The sequence below is a fragment of the Solanum stenotomum genome, unplaced genomic scaffold (assembly GCF_019186545.1).
Source record: "Solanum stenotomum isolate F172 unplaced genomic scaffold, ASM1918654v1 scaffold17538, whole genome shotgun sequence".
NCBI lineage: Eukaryota > Viridiplantae > Streptophyta > Magnoliopsida > Solanales > Solanaceae > Solanum > Solanum stenotomum.
The window spans coordinates 146,492-166,856 of NW_026024602.1; the positions used below are offsets into that span (position 1 = coordinate 146,492).

Sequence of the window (20,365 nt, forward strand, 5' to 3'; positions counted from 1 at the left end):
GTTTTTATAATATTTTCCCTTCATTTCATTACCAAATAAAAGACTCAACATTTTATGTAAATCAAGCTAATGTTGTTGGCCAATCATGCTTCTTCTCATATAAAGATGGAGGATTTCTGTGGGGTGCAAAGTAAAATCCATTTTCTTGAACCTTCCAAAAGCATTCATGATTGAGATCATTTGATAAAAGTTCTACTTCTCCACAATATATATCTATTTTGTTATTGAAGACATCAAATATTATATTTTTACCATTCCACCAAAAATGACAAAAGAAAAGCGTACCCCCGAGAAAATTTTCTTTGAAGCTAAAATGATACTCCCCTCCTGGATAAAGGTTTTTATATCCTAGATCATCATCTTTAGATTGACATCTAACAGTCAAAGGTTTTGAATTACTTGGAAGGGCATCGATGATGTAAACCGTATATATGGAGCTAAATGGTGACTTACAACTACTCAAACCAAAGTTTAGTAGAAAGATGAATGAACAAAAAGAGAATTTGATCTTGATATTAACCATATTTTCACCTTTTGTTATAATTTCTTTTGTTGTGTCTACTTTGAGATCCTAAATAGGGTCATGTGTGCTACATATATATGCATTTGAAGAAATTATTGACCGTTGAAAAAACGGCTGTGTAGATGTTCATTAATTTAATATAATGTTGGAGCAATACCTAACACAATATTTTATTTATGATGTCTTTTACTCCCTCCGTCCTCTTTTAGTTGTCATGTTGCGTTTTTCAAAAGTTAATTTGACTAATCTTCAAATGTTAGTCAAAGTTTTTATCACTTGACTCTAAAAAAGGAAATCATAACAACTAAAATTTGATTGATTTTCAATTTGATATTAACTCCAAAATTAGTCAATTTAACTAATTTTTAAAGTTAAATTTGATTACATTAATTTGATTACATTCAAAGTTAACTATATCTTATGAGTAAATAGTAAAAAACTAAGATAAGAATTTTGTCATTGTAAATATCAAATGTTGTATTTTTGCTATACCACCAAAAAAAAAAACAAGAGAAATTTGTACTCCCAAAAACGTTTTCACGAATGGTAAAACAACTATCCTCACCTAAAAGGAGTGTTTTATATCCTAAATCAATATTCTTAGATTGACAACCAACAATCAAAGGTTTAGAACCAGGCAAAAGGGTAAAAAAAAGTATACAAATATATAGCCTTAATTACATTAATCAGTAGACCTTTATTAATTTAGAAAATGTTGGATATTTTTTTTTTTTGGTAAAATTTACCACTAAATTCAGTGTCCAGCGGCCTTTTATTAGAAATAAAAAAAAATCTCAATAGGGATAAGTATAAGTAACGGGGGCTAAGTCTTACATTACCAATCCTAGTGAGGTATATATTTTTTAGAATAGATTTGTGATATTGTATACATTATATTTTGTTATGAACTTTTACTTATTTGATAAGATTATATAAAAAAATTAGGAAAATTTTAATAATTTTCGCAACTGCTAAGGTTTTTATGTTTATAAGCAAAAAATACAACTTAAAAATTCAAACTGTATGTCATACCAAACTTAAACTTCATCTCATGATTTCATCTCACATGACCAAACTAAAAAACATAAATTTAACGCCTAAGTTGGCGTTTATCTTTGTTGTTCATACATAAGCAATAAAATACAAGATTATATATTTTTCTATAACTTAAAACTTATATTACATATATGTAATTAATAAATGAAACTATTGGTTCCAATCATGTTGCTTCTCATAATCAGGTGGAGGATTTCTCCTAGCACCAAAATAGAAGCCATCTTCTTGCACTTTCCAATAACATTCAAGATGATCACCATCTATTACACCACAATTTCCAGCTATAGAGTTATTGAAAATATCAAATGTTATACTTTGATCGTTCCACCAAAAATGACAAAAGAAAAGCGTACCGCCAAAAAGTTTCATATTAAAACTAAAATTAAACTCATCATTTGGATAAAGAACTTTGTACCCTAAATCATCATCATGAGATTGACAATGCATGGTTAGTTTAGAATTAGGAGGGAGGTTATCAATGATGTAAACATGAAATCTTGAAGTAAATCCATGACGACTTGTAACAAGAGCAATGTTTAGTAGAAAAATGAGTGACAAAAAAAGAGTTTTGGTCTTGAGATTAATCATATTTTGACCCATTGAGAAGATGTTGTTTAGTTTGTTCTATATATGCTTTGTTCATGTGGTATGGTACATATATATATGCATCAAAAGTAATTGTTTGGGTTGACTTGATACCTTTGATTTGGTTCATACAACATAAGTCAAACTATTATTGGAATATTAAGGAATATTCTTTTATTATGCCTTTTAGTTTGATATTTTAAAACATTTTTAGAAAAAAAAATATACACCCAAAGAAATAAAGAGGAAAATAGCCATAATTATAGACAATAATGATGTTAGTTGATAGGAGGAAAGTGTATATGTTATCAATTATATTTATAATTTTAAATAATTATGTATGTTATTACAATTAAGAGTTTCTATCATATAAATATTGAGAGAAATACACTTAGATATTTGTATTTTGCTACCAAATACACTAAAATAGGGAAAGAGGCGAACAAGATGAGGAGAGAGGTGAGCGAGATGGGGAGGGAGATAGTCATGTATTCCAGATACATGTGAATCATACTAGATACATATATCAGATACATATGAGGGTGGTGAGTAGAATTTATCCATGTATCCCAGATATATGTGAATCAACTTAAATACAATGTATCTAGAATAAATTACATCTAATATTGACTTCATATAGCTGAGCCAAATAGGATCAAAGAGTTCATGATCTGTTCGGTAGAAAAAATATATTATTTATATATGCCTAAAATTACTTTTTGTATGTGAATACATTAGAAGTTGAACTCAGCCCCTTTGACTTTTCATATTTACTTTTCATAATGTAAATCCCTTAATAAAAATCTTGATAATAATGATTTTTGGGGAAACCCCTAAAAAATCAAACACTTGGCCCTCCAAAAACTAGGAAGTTTTTGCTTGTCCAAATAACTCAGTTACAAAAGAAATTGTATACCATAATATATATATAAAATGAGATTAGATAACACAACAACAAATACAATGCTGTACAATTAGCAAAGTTTACAATTTAATGTCAAAAGGGCAATGTTGCTGATTCCCATTTATTGCAACTTCTAATTCTGATTTGTAAAACAGTAGCAATAATATTACTATTTTCTTCACCATTAATCACCTCACAACATTGCCTATGTGGTGCCTGTTTTTAAATATTGATAAAATAAAACGTGTTAGTCACTTAATGAAAAATTGACAAACAAATAAAATAATTAAAATGTGGCACGTAGAAAGAATATAAAGAAACATTCCATTTTTGCAAATAATTGTAGCTTTTTCTAATAATGTGTACTTTTTAGTAGAGGTCACGTTCTATAACATGTCATTTTTGGTTGAATTTTGACTATTGTCAAATAAACTTTTTCAAAGTCAATAGAATTGTATTAATGTTATTGCTATATTAAATGGATATAGATTAATGAAAATATTACTACTACATTGAATGTGGAAGACTTGACTAGTTGTTTTTTTTTAGAGTTTGATACGATGAAAAATGACTTTTTAGAAAATTTTCTTGAAAAGTACTTTTAGGTATTTTGAGTAGAAAAATCATCGGAAATAGTCTCCATCCTAGATTTCATTTATAAAATTTCACTAGGTATATGGATGGTGGTAGAAGAGTGAAAATAGAAATGTGAAGTTAAGAGTTTGAGATAATTACGAAGAAAAAAATTGTTGTTCAAAAGTGAGGACAATCATTTTCTCTAGATCATACCTTATTTTCAAAACATATTTTTCGTCCTACAAAAACACAAAGAGAGATTCATAAAACAAAGGAGAATTTTACCTGTCTCCATACTTGGGGAGATAAAATATTGGCCGTGACATTAACCATTTGAATTGCTAATGCTGGTGAATAATTTTCTTTTTCACATTGCTTATTATAATCACCAATTCTCTTATAACTCGTTAAAGTTTCACCATTATCGAGCTCAAAAACCCGATCCAAATAATATTCGATAGGCCTTTGACATGGCTCAATATAATTTGGCCTAGTATTAAACGTAAATGGCTCTTCAAACCCTTTCCATGTCTCAAATGTCCTCATTGGTGTCTCTAATTCCTTCCCATTCATTAAATTTGGATATAATTGAATTGAATATCCCCATGATACTGATATCGACCAATTTTTCTTTATATCGTAACAAAAACTTTGTTGCATTGTTCGACTTGAATCTTTTTTATATGCCTCGATTACCTTCTTTATTGAATCGACTCGATCCATTAGTGGAATTAGAGAATGTATAACACCTAGATGGTGCAACGATACAATTGGTGCCAATGGATGCGTTGCCAAAAATCCACGTGCACTACCACGTATGTCCATCTGAAAAAATTATTTATACTGTCAGAATATATATAACACCAATAACTAGTTATACATGGTAAAAGAATGTCATCTTAACGTAATGATAGTCATCAGATCAAGCTTCGTTATATCTAAGCCCAATAAGAAAAGGCTACTTTCCTAAGAAAAAATAATATATTATACCTGATGAAATCCGAGTTCTCTAGTGAGAGGAACGCCAATCTCAGCCATACATCCACCAATCTTTTGATCAGAACCGTAGAAATCATGATAACGATTAATACAACCGTCTAAAATCTTTACGAGGACCTCCGCAAGAGGATAACTAATAGCAATTCCACCACCACCATAAGCCATACCATAAGAATGTACCAAATCTTGTTCCACACTTTCTGAATTACCACCAATATAATACATTTGATTATGATCATATTTACTCAAAACCGTTACTAAATTCTTCGTAAAAAATACCGTATCATCATCCCCCATAACGAACCACCTCACATTCTCTAACCCTAATTCAAAACTCTCCTTCACAATCCTCGCGATCCTCACTGCTGATCTGTCACCAAACCAACACGTGTACTTGAATGCTGACGTGTCCTCCGAGACCCTATAGGGCGGTGAATATTCAGGCCACGTGTCATTTTCTCCCGGGTTCTCATCGAGCCACACGAACCCTCGTGTCACGTTAGGTTCCCACCATAAATCGGAATAATTTTTTCGATTATTCCACGTCTTAGCGGACCCTCCAATACCAAATAAAATATGAGTTATGTTAGTAATATCATCTTTTTCGTTGATATTATTTGTAACGGTAGTACTATAAGCGTAACTAGTATGAATATTTATGGCACCACAATCAGAACATGGACTAAACCATATAAATCGATTGGAAAATGAAGTGAAGGAGATAAATAAAAAGGAAGCAAATAAGAAAATAACAAGTAAACACTTCATGAAAATTGTGAAAATATTTGTGATTTTTGTGTTAGGGAATAATGGGACTATGTTATGTTTCAAGAGCTTTAATGGATCTTGAATAATATTGGAGATAGAAGAAGATTTTTCTAGGTGAGACATTTTTTAGAAAAAAGTGTTTATAAGGATATGGTGATCTTCTACTTAAATCCTTAAGTTTTAAAGCTAAGGTATTTTAATATAAATATAATATATATATATATATATATAAGTTCTTGTTTGATTGGGTAGTTATTGGATTTGTTTAAATATTTTTTTCGATTTTTTCGATTTTTTATTTCTATTATGGTAAGCAATAACTTTGGACAAGGAAGACTTATAGTGGACAAAATTGTCAATGGTTCATGAGTCTTAAATTGTCAATGAAAGATAAATTCAAATAGGGGACGAGATTAGAAGTACTTGAAAACACTCTTAAATTCAGCTATTAATTTTATTTATGAAGTATTGACAAATTTATAAACACTCCTTTATTTGAATAACTGAACTTAATTACGGGTGTGTTTGGTATNATTGTCAATGAAAGATAAATTCAAATAGGGGACGAGATTAGAAGTACTTGAAAACACTCTTAAATTCAGCTATTAATTTTATTTATGAAGCATTGACAAATTTTTAAACACTCCTTTATTTGAATAACTGAATTTAATTCATATCCCCAATCTTGCAACATGAGTGAGATAAATTCCTAAATTCTCATCAAGTTTGTCGGTGTTTTCAACTCTTCTCTCAGCTTTTTATTAAGAGTATCACGATCCTGTGAGAGTTCAAGACCACTTTTTATGTCATGTGGAAGATCGAGAGTGTATCTAGGTTTAGTTAGTCCAGTAGAGGAGTTTTTTTTTAAGGTTGTCAATATAATTTGGGAATGAAACCAATAATTTACTTTTTTTAAGACTGTCAATATAATTCGGGAATGAAACCAATATTTTACGTTAAGATTTAAAGGTTTTTTTAATACTTCTCTCAATACGCACAAATATGTTATTATAGGTATAGCTTCAAGTAAATTAATAAGTTTAGATGTAGAGAATAAATTTGCGTAAGTATTTATTAAAATTGTAACAAAACTATAATTTTAAAAATATAATAAATTCAATGTTAAAAATCTTGAAAAGTTTAATTCGTAGAATTTAAATTCTCAATCTTCATCTAATTTCAAAAGTACATTTTTCAAAAAGTCAATTTGCACAAACTTCAAATAATTTATGAAGTAGTCTACTAATATATATTTTTCTTTGTCTCTATTTTTTTCTTGGAGTTTCTTAGGAAAAGGACAGGATAATAAAGAGTGGTGAACATCAACTTTAGCACTATTTGAGTGTCTAATAAACATTAATTTATCAATAAATAACAAACAAAAAATGATACATATGAATAATAAACAAATGAAGTTCTTGGTGTCAACTTCTACGTGGAAGAGTTATTGCACGTCCTCAACAGGCAATGTTATTATTTCGATTATTGTAAACAAAAAATAAAAAGAGATTAAAATATTTTAAATGGATAATCTTAAATAATGAAATATAGAAAATGGGTTTTTTATACTTCGAAGTTCGAAGGGTCATTTGTACTTTTGCTTTTATTTTGTGCTAGTCTTTTATTTTTACTTGTGAAATTATTTATATTTTCGTATCATAATATTTTATAAAATTATATTTTGTACTTTTGAAAAAAAATTGATTTCATTAGGTATAAGTTTGATTGCTAAAAAATAATTAAAGATCATATGACAAATCGTGTAATTAAATGAATATAATATGGAGGGGACAAATGAGAGCGATGAACTGTAAATCAGGCCGGTTTCTAATTAAATATATATGTAACGAATGAATATATATTGATATTAATTACTACATAAATATTCTAAATCAATTCACATATATTGATAGGTTACATGTATTAATATTTAGGGACATTTAAACAAGACACTTTTGAAGCATTTATTTACAATGTTTTTAATTATAAAGAAATGTGTAAATTAAGGATTAGTTTTAATATTCTACTTGAGCTATACAAGTAGCTCAAATATTTAAATTAAATTTCTTTGGGCTTTGCCAAATCAATAGATATCTAATTATCTAATGTGGAAAAAATCTTTTTTTTCCTACACTCTTAAAAGTGTATTTATATACTATGCTTAAGATTAAGAAGGAGAGCAAGCTAATGAACTAACAGACTAATACTCCTTAGGAATGAATTTGACCCAGTAGATATTTGAGAATTTGGTGGAATCCGGTTACATCCCAAAATGTTTCGATACATCGCTTTTCGGTATCCATCAACGTCCCGATACATCGTATCTCAGTTTTGGATACATCACTCAACATCTTAATTACACGATCGTACGTCCTAATACATCGAGTAAAGTGATGTATTCAAGCAAAGAGTAGAAATTTTAGTAATTTTTTCATAAGATCAATAGGCAGCTCAACCCTAAAGCCACCAAAGCAATGGCTTTAGGTCCCTGAAAAATAATGCCTCAAAATTATTCAATGGTGTTATATATAATTATAAATAACTATCTATTTATTGTTAGTATTAATTATTGAAGTTTTCTTAATGAAATTAAATTTGTACTTACTTTCTACTTATTAATTTGTCTAATTCACTTCAATTAAAATCAATTATATTTTAAAATTGGCTTTGTTAGACTACCTTCAATTTCTTGAGGTGTCTCTTGGACATTTCAATCTCAAACAAATTAGATTATCAAATAATTAAATTTAAAAAAATATTGTCTTAACTTTAAAGGTCTTCTAAAGTGTAACAATTACCAATTACTATGGTCTTAATTATTTTTGTAATTAAAATAATACAAAATACATATATACAAGTAAAAATGATATTATAATTGGTATACTCAATCAAGTGAAGTCTCAATTTATTATTTTTAATATTCCTACTACTTCTAGAATATTTTGATAGTTTGTATAACAATATATTCAATTAATAAAAAAATTCAAAATTATAATCAATAAGAGTTTATCTAAGATATAAACATATATAGTGTTATATAACGTATAATAATTTATATATGCATATTCATGTCTTACAAATTAGAAATATTATAATGACAATTGAAAATACTATATATATATATATAAATAAGCATAAGATCTCTTTTTTTAAAATTTAGCTGTAGAAGCTTACTGTTTATAAAACTAAATTGTTTCAAAGAATGCTACATTTCTTCCAAATTTTCCAAATCCTAAAACCCCATCGGCAAGAATGAGCATTTCACCGGAAACAATGTCTGGCCCTATTGAGGTAAGGGATGCAATATTTTGTAGACTTCCGGTGAAGTCACTTTCGAGATTTAGGTGCGTATCAAAATCAGTCAAATCCCTAATCGACAACACAGAATTCATCTGAGCACATCTCAACGGACAAACACCAATTTAGCTAGGTTCTTGCCATGGTTTGCTTTTCATATCTAATAATTTTGATGACTATGTGTCAATATGAGTGAGCAAACTAGAGAATTCAATACTCATTCAGCTTATAAGTTAGTTAAATAACTAACAGGTTCAAAGAGTTAGTTAGGAACTCTAACCGTTTATTCAAGAAAGTTTGTGTATATATAGATGTACTTGTACTCTATAAAGGTAACAAATCAATAAAGAAAATTGATGAGAGAGCTTTAACTCTCAAGGATAATTCTCTTTCATAGCAGATTACTGCTTCTTCTTCCTATTCTGCTTCTTCGTCTTCAATCTAATCTCCATAAACTACACAATGGTATCTAGAACCCATACACTAAAATATATCGTAAATTGAAGCGATTTTGCCGGATTAACCCGGCACAGCCATCCTTGTCTCACAGGGAGGGGTAGCTCTAGGAATTATTATAAGAGTAAACCATGGCCTAGGGATGTTCGTGGTTTGACTTAAGGGGTAATAAAACATTAATTTAGTTAAGATGTATCTCTAAGATTTCGGTAATAGTCTAGAGTACTTGTATCTTATTCCATTAAATAATACAAGAAATTGTTGTTAATACATCATAACTTGTGACCATTTTAACACAATATGTAGAACAAATATAACCAAATCTTGCCCTTTCATCATAAATATTTGTGCATAATTGAACCTTGCCCGTTCATCATAATTCATGAATAATTGAACAACACGTGTAAGTTTTGACTATAAGATAGAATTTATGATCAATTGAGTAGATTTACTAACTTTAACTTATTGAAATATTTCGAACTTCTACCTTATGGGATGCCACGTGGACAAATCATTGGTTAGAAAACATCCAGGTGTATGATTTGAATTGCCATTTATGTCTTCATGATAGATGCTTCTGGAAGTTGGAATGTAGCCACTTATTGCCATCTCTAGAAGCACATTGTCTTGTTGTCCTTACTAGTAGTCGTACGATTATTTTTATTCTTCGATGTTTTTAACTATTTATAATTATTTCATGTAATTTGTTTGTATTATTATTTTTGTTATAGTATTATTTTGTTTCTATTTATTGTGTAGTATTTTCATTATATCTTTTGCCAAATTGATTTTGATCTGAGCCGAGAATCTATTGAAAATAACTTCTCTACCTCACCTCTGAGGTAAAGGTAAAGTCTATGTACACTCCACTTTGTGAGACTACATTGAATATATTATTGTGTATTGTCATCTCTTAACTTCTTGTTCTTGAAATGCATTTAATTAATTAGATTGTGAAAATTTTCAAAAATTTATTATACAATATAAAATATTACGCTACATAATATAATATTAAACCTGGAAAGAACATAATACATAATATATAAATTTTATATAGAAGTGTATAATAATGAATGGAAGGTAAATTATATTGGGAAAATTGTATGAAATAACAAATTATTAATTCAAATTAAATGTTATAGCTATAGTTTCTTTTATTTGTAACTTACAACAAACATTTTATGTTTTTTGCCATCTCATTTGTATACTGAAATATACAAATAGACCGAAATATACAAATGCAGGACCCATTTGTATATCGAAATATACAAATGCAAAACCCATTTGTATACCGAAATATATAAATAGACCCAAATACATATTTTTTTATGTACATGTATACCGAAATATACAGATTAATAGACATAACAAACATAAAGTTTGTTATGAAGCGCAATTATGCAAACTATAGGTATTGCATACAAATATGATTTTTATGTTTGCTAAACTTAAAATTTACTCATTTTAGATCAATAAATATAGACTAAACTGAATAAAAAATTTAAAATGTGAGTTATATAACATAAATATTTTCTCCTACTAGATATAGAACGTAATTTTCCTATTAATTAATGACTAGCAGTAAGCCTTTAAGATAAAGTAGTAGGGATGTTCGCCTAGTTCTGTTCATTTGGCCATTGAAGAATTAAAAAAAAGGAAAATGTTCAAATATATTCCTATACTATATGATTTAGAGTAAATATATCATCGACTAAAATGTTATTAATCTATTTATACCTCTATTATTACGCAAATGGTTTAGATATATCATTGCCAAAATGGTTCCAAAAAATCTCTTCTTTTTTTTTGTTGTCACACTCTAGTCCCCCTAACAAAAAAAAAAAAAACTAATATAGCCAACTCAATTGTGTTGCCATTAGGAATTGGTAAGCCAAATCCACATAAATTTTGATACACACTTTTAGCCATACATGTAACATCAACTTTGTGCTATAAAACTTAGCACTTCCCATACATTTATTCACCAAAACCAAGTGTTAAAATATATTCTTAGAAAATTACAAACAGAGAAATTTTCAAATAAATTTTATTTTGTGTGTCTTTAGAGTTAGTCAAATAATACATATGGCTACCTCTGTCTCAACCATTGGAGCTGTCAAGGTAGTAGTTAATAGTTGTTCACTTTGGTACATAACACATTTTCTTGGTCAATGACATGAAATTGAAGTATTTTCAATATTTTCACTTTTTCCTAGAGTTGAACTCCAGAAATACGTTTGGCCATAAAATTCTGGAAATCAACAATGAGTTGAAAAACAACAAAAAGGTGTTTTCGCTCCAAATTACTCACAAATATTCAAAAACAATTTCAATTTTGTATTCATAACCAAATGTAATTCTCAACTTTCAAATATCATTTTCACTTTGAAAACAAAAACTACTTTGTTTAAAAAATTCACATTGAAACAGGGACGAACGCCCACTTAAACCGGATGATTTAAGAATTTTTTTTGTTAAGATTTGATCATAGGCAGGGCAAAGCCACAATGTAAGTTACGAGTTCAGCAGAACTCAATAACTTTTGCTCAAACCTTGTATTTGAGTCAAGACATTTACTTAAAATGTATAAATAATTTATTCAGAATCCACTAATATGTAGAACAAATATAACCAAATCTTGCCCTTTCATCATAATTTGTGCATAATTGAACCTTGCCCGTTCATCATAATTCATGAATAATTGAACAATACGTGTAAGTTTTTGACTATAAATCCTGGCTCCGGCACTTTAACCAGAATTTGATAGATGGATTCTATAGTAGTTACTAAGAAAACATCATATATTTTTTTGCAGTTGAGTTTGAACAACTCTGTTGTTGGAACTTCAGTTCCACCAACTGCCTTCTTTGGTAAAACCTAAAAGAAAGTGAACAACAAAGTTTCCAGCACAAACATCTCAAACAATACATTGCAAGGGGTAAAGGTATGGTTGATTCACTTTTCCAGGCTCCAAGGGGTAATAGTAATCATATTGTCTATATGGTTAAGCTGTTAGAGAGAGCGCACTTTTATTTACTTGATTATATGTTTTGACATTCGACTAGATATAACTTGGACAACAAGTTGGACGGATTCTACATCGCTCCTGCTTTCATGGACAAGCTTGTTGTTCACATCACCAAGAACTTCTTGACATTGCCCAACATATCAAGGTATGTCAAAGAGATGTTTGTTCAAAAATTCTGGCTTAAGTCGTGTTTGGTGTAAAAGAAGATTTGAACTTTGTGTATGTTTCTTACAGGTTCCACTTATTTTGGGTAAATCATTCCAATGTGAGCTTGTCTTCAGAAAGATGGGAATCAAGTGAGTATTGCCTTAAATAACATACTAACTTTATTCGGAATTTTTTCGAGGAAATGGACTATAGTTACTTCGGAAACAGCCTCTCTACCTTCACGAGGTAGGGATAAGGCCTCTCCGTATAGTCTACCCTCTCCAGACCTCACTTGTGGGATTTAATCTCACTGAGAATTTTGTTGTTGTAAATAAACTAAAGTTACTTTGGAAACAACCTCACTTCCTTCACGAGGTAAGGGTGAGATCTGCATACAGTCTACTCTCTCCAGACCTCACTTGTGTGATTTCACTGAGAATGTTGTTGTTGTAAATAGACTAAAGTTACTTTGGAAACAACCTCTCTACCTTCACGAGGTAGGGGTAAGATCTGCGTGCAGTCTACTCTCTCCAGACCCCACTTGTGGGATTTCACTGAGAAGGTTGTTCGGTTTATTAAACTTGCAGCCCTGTTATGATGAGTGCTGGAGAATTGGAAAGTGGAAATGCAGGAGAGCCAGCTAACTTGATTAGGCAAAGGTACAAAGAGGCCGCGGAAATCATCAGGAAGGGAAACATGTGTTGCCTCTTCATCAGGAAGGAGTTGATTTCTCAAATCGTCAATGACAAACAAGTAAAATGTATGTTGTATGTGTGGCATCTTCGTCTGATGATCATAAAGTGTACGTAAGTTGATCTTATAATCGCGCAATTTCAGTTAGGCAGACATACTATATGTGCGAATAGAGTGTATCCACTATAGACTATTGCTATATATGATTCGTAAATATGCAAACTATTGCTATATATATGAAATTTTCTCAAGTCAATATAGGCTGAGGGTTAAATTACATATCATAACATAACAGGTTACATGCACATTATTGGGCTATTTTTTCAAATCCTAGATGTTACTCCCTCCATTATCTTTTATTTATCACGTTTTGATTATCAAGAGTCAATTTGACTAATTGACTAATCTTTGAAGTTAATTGAATTATTAATTTTTAAGATTTAGACGTTCAAAAACTCTAAAAGAAAACTTTTTAAGTTGCGATAATATAAAGAAAAAATACTAATCACTATCCATATAGTTTCTCTTAAGCAGGGCCGGTCATAGGGTCAAGCCACTAAAGCAAACGCTTTAGGCTACAAACTTTTAGGTGCTTCGATTTTTTTTGATATTCGATATTTATATTGATGCTGACACAGACTAAGAATGGGCCAGCAGAGCCTTTCATCATTCAGCTGAATGGGAGTTGGCCAAAAGCAGAGGACTTTTTTTCCCACTAGTGCTTCACTTTTCATAATTGTATCACCAAAACTATTAATTTAATAGAATTTTCTGTTTCCTTTGAATCCAGAACATAATCCCAAAGCCAAAAAAAAATAAAATAAAAATTAGTAGCAATGTGTTAAAAGAAAAGAACCAATGATGAAAAAAATGGAATTTTCATGATGCCAAGTTATGTAGTGATTATATTAATAGCAAATACATTATTATAATGTCATGTTTTTGTTAAGTTTGGCTCTTTTCAAACCATCCATTATTAAATAACCAGGGATCGTTTGGTGACCAGAGATAATTAATTTATGTATTACTTTTTGTAAATGTTTGGTAACTACTTAAAACAAGTTATTTGTGTATCAAATAAATATGATATTTGGCTTGTAATTTAGAAATTTAAATAATTAATACTCCCTTCATTATGGTTTAGTTGTCATGTTTTGCTTCACGGGAATCAATTTAATTAATTTTTGGAGTTAGACTAAAGTAGATTAGTTCAATATTTTAAATTTAGAATTTAGATATTCAGAAATAACTGAAAAAATACTACAAACTGCAATCGTTATCATATTAATATGATATAAAAAATATATCTAAAATATTGATCAAAATCTACACTTTGACTCTCGAAAAACAAAAACAAGTAAAAAGAAAGGAGAAGTACAATTATATAATACAAGTATACGTTATGAATTTGTGTATTATTTTATGCGGGATAAAATATATGAGAAAATTTCTATATTGTTTTTTTTTTTTACCTTACCATCCGTCCAGCTATCAAATATAATAACATTTATACAAAATTTAAAATATGAGGAAATTTCTATATTATTTTTATACCCATTCCCTCATGGGCTCCCACCCATTTGTTTTCTCAATGACTCAAACTCACAACTTTAAGGTTGGAAGTTAGAAATGCTTACCATATGTCCAGCCGTCAAATATAATATTATTTATACAAATTTTAAGATATGAAGAAATTTCTATATTACTTTTTTTACACATTTTTGAGGTGCTCCCACTTTTTTTTTCCTTCAATGGTTAGAATTCATAATTTTAAGATTGAAAGTGAGAGGTATTGTGCCAAATATAATAGTATTTGTACAAAATTATATCTGGAGAAGTCAAATGAACCGTTATAGTGATCCAGAACCTAGGTAGCTTTTTTTTATTAAAATAATTTTGCCAATTATAAAAAAAAAAGGATTCTGCTCTCGACAAAGTAAATAGTTGAGTAGTTTATTAAGTACTTTGCAATATCTATATAGTATTTTTTTTTTTCTTTTGGGGGTGCGTGTAATATGTATGTTATCCTTTTGCCATTGGTNTGTAAAAGGGTGTTTTCAAATCCTATAAAAGGGTAGTCTTTTCACCCTAATGAAGACATATTTAAAAAGTTCAAAGAATACTTCTACTTAATATTTCTATTTGTCTTACCTCCTTGTTTAGTATTATAGTATTTTGCTCTCATTTTACAAAACAAAGTAAATATTTGAGTAGTTTATTAGAGTACTTTGCAATATCTATATAGTATTTTTTTTTCTTTTGGGGGTGCGTGTAATATGTATGTTATCCTTTTGCCATTGGTAATTGATTAATTAATTTATGTTTTTTTTTTTTGACAAAAGATTAATTTCTGTTGTATATTACCTGTAGAGTAATGGACATTTAATTCTCGAATTTCCAGCTTGACAAAACTTTTTTTTTTTCTTTTGGTTGTGTATGTATGAAATAAAACTTAATTAACATTCATATCCTTTAATTTTTTTTGTATATATATACATATTTAAATTTGTATAAATTAAATAAATAAATAAACACATTAATCCTATGTGACGTGATAATTTTATGTTATATATGGCATCTTACATGTATTATATCACACAGAATATGTTAGATTTTACTTGTTTAATTTTATATAAATTTAAATATATATTTATACACATTCAAAATTTAAAAATACATAGATTTATTTATTATTATACGCTAATAGAAAACCTTCCACGTAGTAATTATTTTGGAGAAAAATTGCAAAAGGATAGGGACGAAAAGACAGCATAATTATCCAGTTGGCATTTTTGGCCCTTTTAACAAGGGGAAATAATATAATAAAAACATTGAATTTAGCTGTTCTTTAAATAGCAAACAGAAAATTTCGAAAAAAAAAAAAGAAGAAGAATAAAGATCATCATATTGTTTATATTATAATATTTCTACTCCTTTCTAGGAAAATCACGTTTGCCGGGCAAAAGAATTATTTTAAATTGGCTTGGAAATAATTTTGTGTAATTTCTAAATGGAGCACCATGTAAAAAGACAAAAGTTAAATGAGAGGTCTATTTTTCTTAAGCTTTAAGCCTCCAAGATTATGCGCGATGGGTTTGTTTGGTAGATGGAATAAGAGATTATAATTGCATAAATAATTTGATGGAATAAGAGATTATAATTGCATAAATAATTTTCTTTGAAGTATCAAATAAATGAGTTAATATGGATGAATCAAAATGTGCGATTATATCATTTTGTATAATGTGGTTCAACTTTAAAGTGTTTAACATCGAGGTAAATCAAAATAGTTCAACTTTAAACTAGAGATGTGTGAACAATATTGGTTTGGGTTGTAGCATGCAATATTGATAATCAAATCAGTAAGATTTTGATGGTTGGGTAATGGGGTATCAATTATCTATGTCAATCGTTTAGTTATTTGATTAATAAATGCTAACAAATATTCCCATGACATATATTAAAAAAGTATTTCCGAAAAAATGTATTGCGGCTAAAATAGAATTTTAATTTAAAAATGATGTAGTCCAAAACACATTTTATCTTACTAAAATGATAACATGTATCAGATTATCGACAACTCATTAACAAAACAGCCAAAACGATATCCAAATCAATAACCCAATAAATAGGACATTGAACTATTACAAAGTGGACAAATCAATAGCATGTACCATTAACTCAATAACTCTATTATACATATGATATCTGAAGAGTATAAAGTGTACCCAAATTTTATCTTTACCTCATGAAAGATAAAAAAGTTATTTTCTAAAAATTCTTGACTCAATTTTATTATTGATTCGAATTATCGATCCGTATTTACGTTTGATGTCCAACATATTAAGTTGTAGTCCTAGGTTATACACACTATCAACTTATAGTGGTGTCACTGTCATAATAAACTAAAGTATACTAAAATAAACAAAAAGACAGCCACCATAATAGTGCTACAAGTCCAAAGACAATAATACATTTTTGCTAAGGAATAAATGTCACTCTCCTTGTTTGCCTTGATTGTATTTTTTCTGTAACATTTCTCTCACACACCAATAGTACATTTTTTTTCACTAAAAAGTAGAACAATCTTGCTACAAAATTCTCAAATCTGGTATACCTTTCAGTCCAAATCTCACTACTCTTGATAAAATCTTGAAATCTGACCTGAAAGTCTTGAAAAACAAAATACCCTTTACAAATGGTGTTCTTCTTGTTTGTGTAACATTTTTCTGAGACCCCAAAAGTGTACTTTTCATTATAAAGCATCAATCTTTACTACTAATTTGCTCAAATCTTCAGTTCCATTGAAAATACAGCTTTACAAATGGTGCTCTTCTTGTTTGGCTTGGCTGTGTTTCTGTGACATATCTCTCAGACCCCCAAAAGTGCTTTTTTCATTATAAAGCAACAATCTTTACTACAAATCTTGAAACTTGGCCTGAAAATCTTGAAAACCCCCTTTTGGAAATGGTTAATAGTTGTCTTGTACTACTCTGTTCACTCATTTCCTTCTCAATCCTAGCTTCATCTCAGCAACTTGATGGCTTCATTTATACAAGATTCAATGAACCAAACAATAACATTACCTTAAGTGGAATTGCTGAGATTAGCCAAAATGGATTCATTCAACTAACCAATGAAACAAGTAGATTAATGGGGCATGCCTTTTATTCTTCACCTTTTCAGTTCAAGAACTCAACTAATGGCACTGCTTTTTCATTTTCAACATGTTTTGCTCTTGCTATAGTCCCTGAATATCCAAAACTTGGTGGTCATGGACTTGCTTTTACCATTTCTCAGTCTAATGATTTCAGCACAGCTCTTCCAAGTCAGTATCTTGGCTTACTAAATGCTACTGATGTTGGTAACTTCTCAAATTACATATTTGCTGTTGAATTTGATACAGTACAAGATTTTGAGTTTGGGGATATTAATGATAATCATGTTGGTATAAACATTAATAGTTTAAGGTCTAATATGTCTGCTGATGCATCTTACTTTGATGATGATTTGGTAAAACAAGATCTGAATCTCAAATGTGGTAAGGTAATATTGGCATGGGTTGATTATGATTCTGTTACCAACTTGGTTAATGTTACACTTTCAAGATTTGCTACAAAACCAAAGTTGCCTCTTTTCTCTTATCATATAGATCTCTCTCCATTTCTCAAAGAAAATATGTATGTTGGTTTTTCTGCTTCAACTGGTTTGCTTGCAAGTTCACATTATGTTTTTGGTTGGAGCTTTAAGTTGAATGGTGAAGCCAAATTTCTAGACTTGGATTTACTTCCATCATTGCCTGGTCTCAAGAAGAAGCACAGTGGCGTAATCGTAGCTATCTCGGTTATAGTAATTGTTTTGGTTTTGATTGGTATATTAGTTGCTACTTATTTAGTTAGGAGATTCAAGAATGCTGATGTTATAGAGTCTTGGGAGCTTGAGGTTGGTCCTCAAAGATACTCTTATCAAGAACTTAAGCAAGCAACTAGAAGTTTTAAGGATAGTGAGCTTCTTGGGTTTGGGGGATTTGGTAAAGTTTACAAGGGTGTTTTACGAAGTTCAAATATGGAAATAGCTGTGAAGCGTATTTCACATGAATCTAAACAAGGTTTACGTGAATTTGTGTCTGAAATATCTAGCATTGGAAGACTCCGTCATAGGAATTTGGTTCAATTAGTAGGTTGGTGTAGACGTCGTGGTGACCTTTTACTTGTGTATGATTTTATGCCTAATGGAAGTTTGGACAATTTCTTGTTTGAAAAACCTAGAATGGTGTTGACATGGGAGCAAAGGTTCAAAATCATCAAAGGGGTTGCTTCTGGTTTACTATACTTACATGAAGGTTATGAACAAGTTGTGGTGCATCGAGACATTAAGGCTAGTAATGTGCTATTAGATGGAGAGTTAAATGGCAGGCTTGGAGATTTTGGACTAGCAAGACTATATGAGCACGGATCAAACCCGGGCACGACTAGGGTGGTAGGCACATTGGGGTACCTAGCACCGGAATTACCAAGAACAGGACATGCTACCGAAAAATCTGATGTTTTTGCCTTTGGTGCATTGTTGCTTGAAGTAGTATGTGGACGTAGACCGATTGATTCAAAGGTGGGGCCTGAGGAATTAGTTCTAGTGGACATGGTGTGGAACAAATGGAGAGAAGGGAAAACTCTTGATGTTATAGACAAGAGATTGAAAGGTGAGTTCAATGAAAGTGAAGTTGTGATGGTGTTGAAATTAGGACTAATGTGTTCAAATAATGAGGCGGCGTCTCGACCTAGCATGAGACAAGTGATGAGTTACTTGGAAGGTGAAGCTGATATTCCTGATGCTCCAATGGCTCCTGGTGATTATAATGGAGGATTTGGATTCGACGAAAACGAATGTATGCATTCTTTAGCATCTTCAAGGGGACATACATCATGTTTGGCTAATGGAAATGTTGATGGTACATTTGTTTCTGTTTCTACTGCACAACTTTCATGTTTATTTACTGATGAATTACCTAGGTAGTGATTGTGAAGTTGTGTGCAGAATTTTATAGTTTTCAGGAACATTTTCCTGATGAACACTACTTTAAAGTTCAAGTTATGAAAGTTTAACCAATGTTTTTGGTCAAGAAATATAGAAAAAATTAGAGTGTTTGGTAAGAAGGAACATGTTTTCTCGAAAAATAAGTAGTTTTCTTACTTTGTTTGATAAGTAACTACAGTATTGTTCCGAAAATATTTATATATAATATAGACAAACATCTTAGGAGGTGAGGTGGGGCGTAGGGGGTGTGGATGCAAAATGGAAGGAGTGGATGAATATGTAATGTCACTTATGAAACTTGTGTTTTATTCGATGGTGCACTTTGAATGAAGTCTTTAGAAGGATATATAAAATATTACAAACAATGGAATGTGGGATTTATGCTATGGTCATCCGGTCTAACATATGGCAAAAAGATTCGGAAAAATTATCTAAATACACAACTTATTTTATCATATTCTCTAAAACTCCCTATCATTTGCAAAAATTATAAAAAATCTCTATTTTTTTCTATTCTTGGATACATCACTTTACGCGATGTATGTATCGGGACGTAATACATCACTTTACGTGATGTATCGGTCGGATACATCCCTATATGCAGTGTATCAGGATGCTAAGTGATATATCCGAAACAAAAACATGAAGTATCAGAATATTGGAGATGTATTCGAAACTAGGACACGGTGTATCGGAACGTATTGGGATGTATTCGGATTACACCAAATTTAAGGATTTTTTTTTGTAATTTGAAAAAGAATAGAAATAAGATGTAATTAGCTCTTAACACTATGGGATT

General features: G+C 30.1%; 2 protein-coding genes across 2 annotated transcripts; one reads left to right on the forward strand and one right to left on the reverse strand.

Moving 5' to 3' along the window:
• Positions 1-3,161: 3,161 nt before the first annotated feature.
• On the reverse strand, positions 3,162-5,411 carry LOC125850506 (uncharacterized). Its single transcript, XM_049530359.1, has 3 exons — positions 4,635-5,411; positions 3,930-4,469; positions 3,162-3,284 (listed from the first exon to the last, which is right to left on the reverse strand). The coding sequence occupies exons 1-3, from the start codon at positions 5,409-5,411 to the stop codon at positions 3,162-3,164; spliced, it is 1,440 nt and encodes a 479-aa protein (XP_049386316.1).
• Positions 5,412-16,991: 11,580 nt separating this feature from the next.
• LOC125850517 (L-type lectin-domain containing receptor kinase S.4-like) lies at positions 16,992-19,732 on the forward strand. Its single transcript, XM_049530374.1, has one exon. The coding sequence runs from the start codon at positions 17,500-17,502 to the stop codon at positions 19,543-19,545; it is 2,046 nt and encodes a 681-aa protein (XP_049386331.1). The 5' UTR covers positions 16,992-17,499; the 3' UTR covers positions 19,546-19,732.
• Positions 19,733-20,365: the final 633 nt, after the last annotated feature.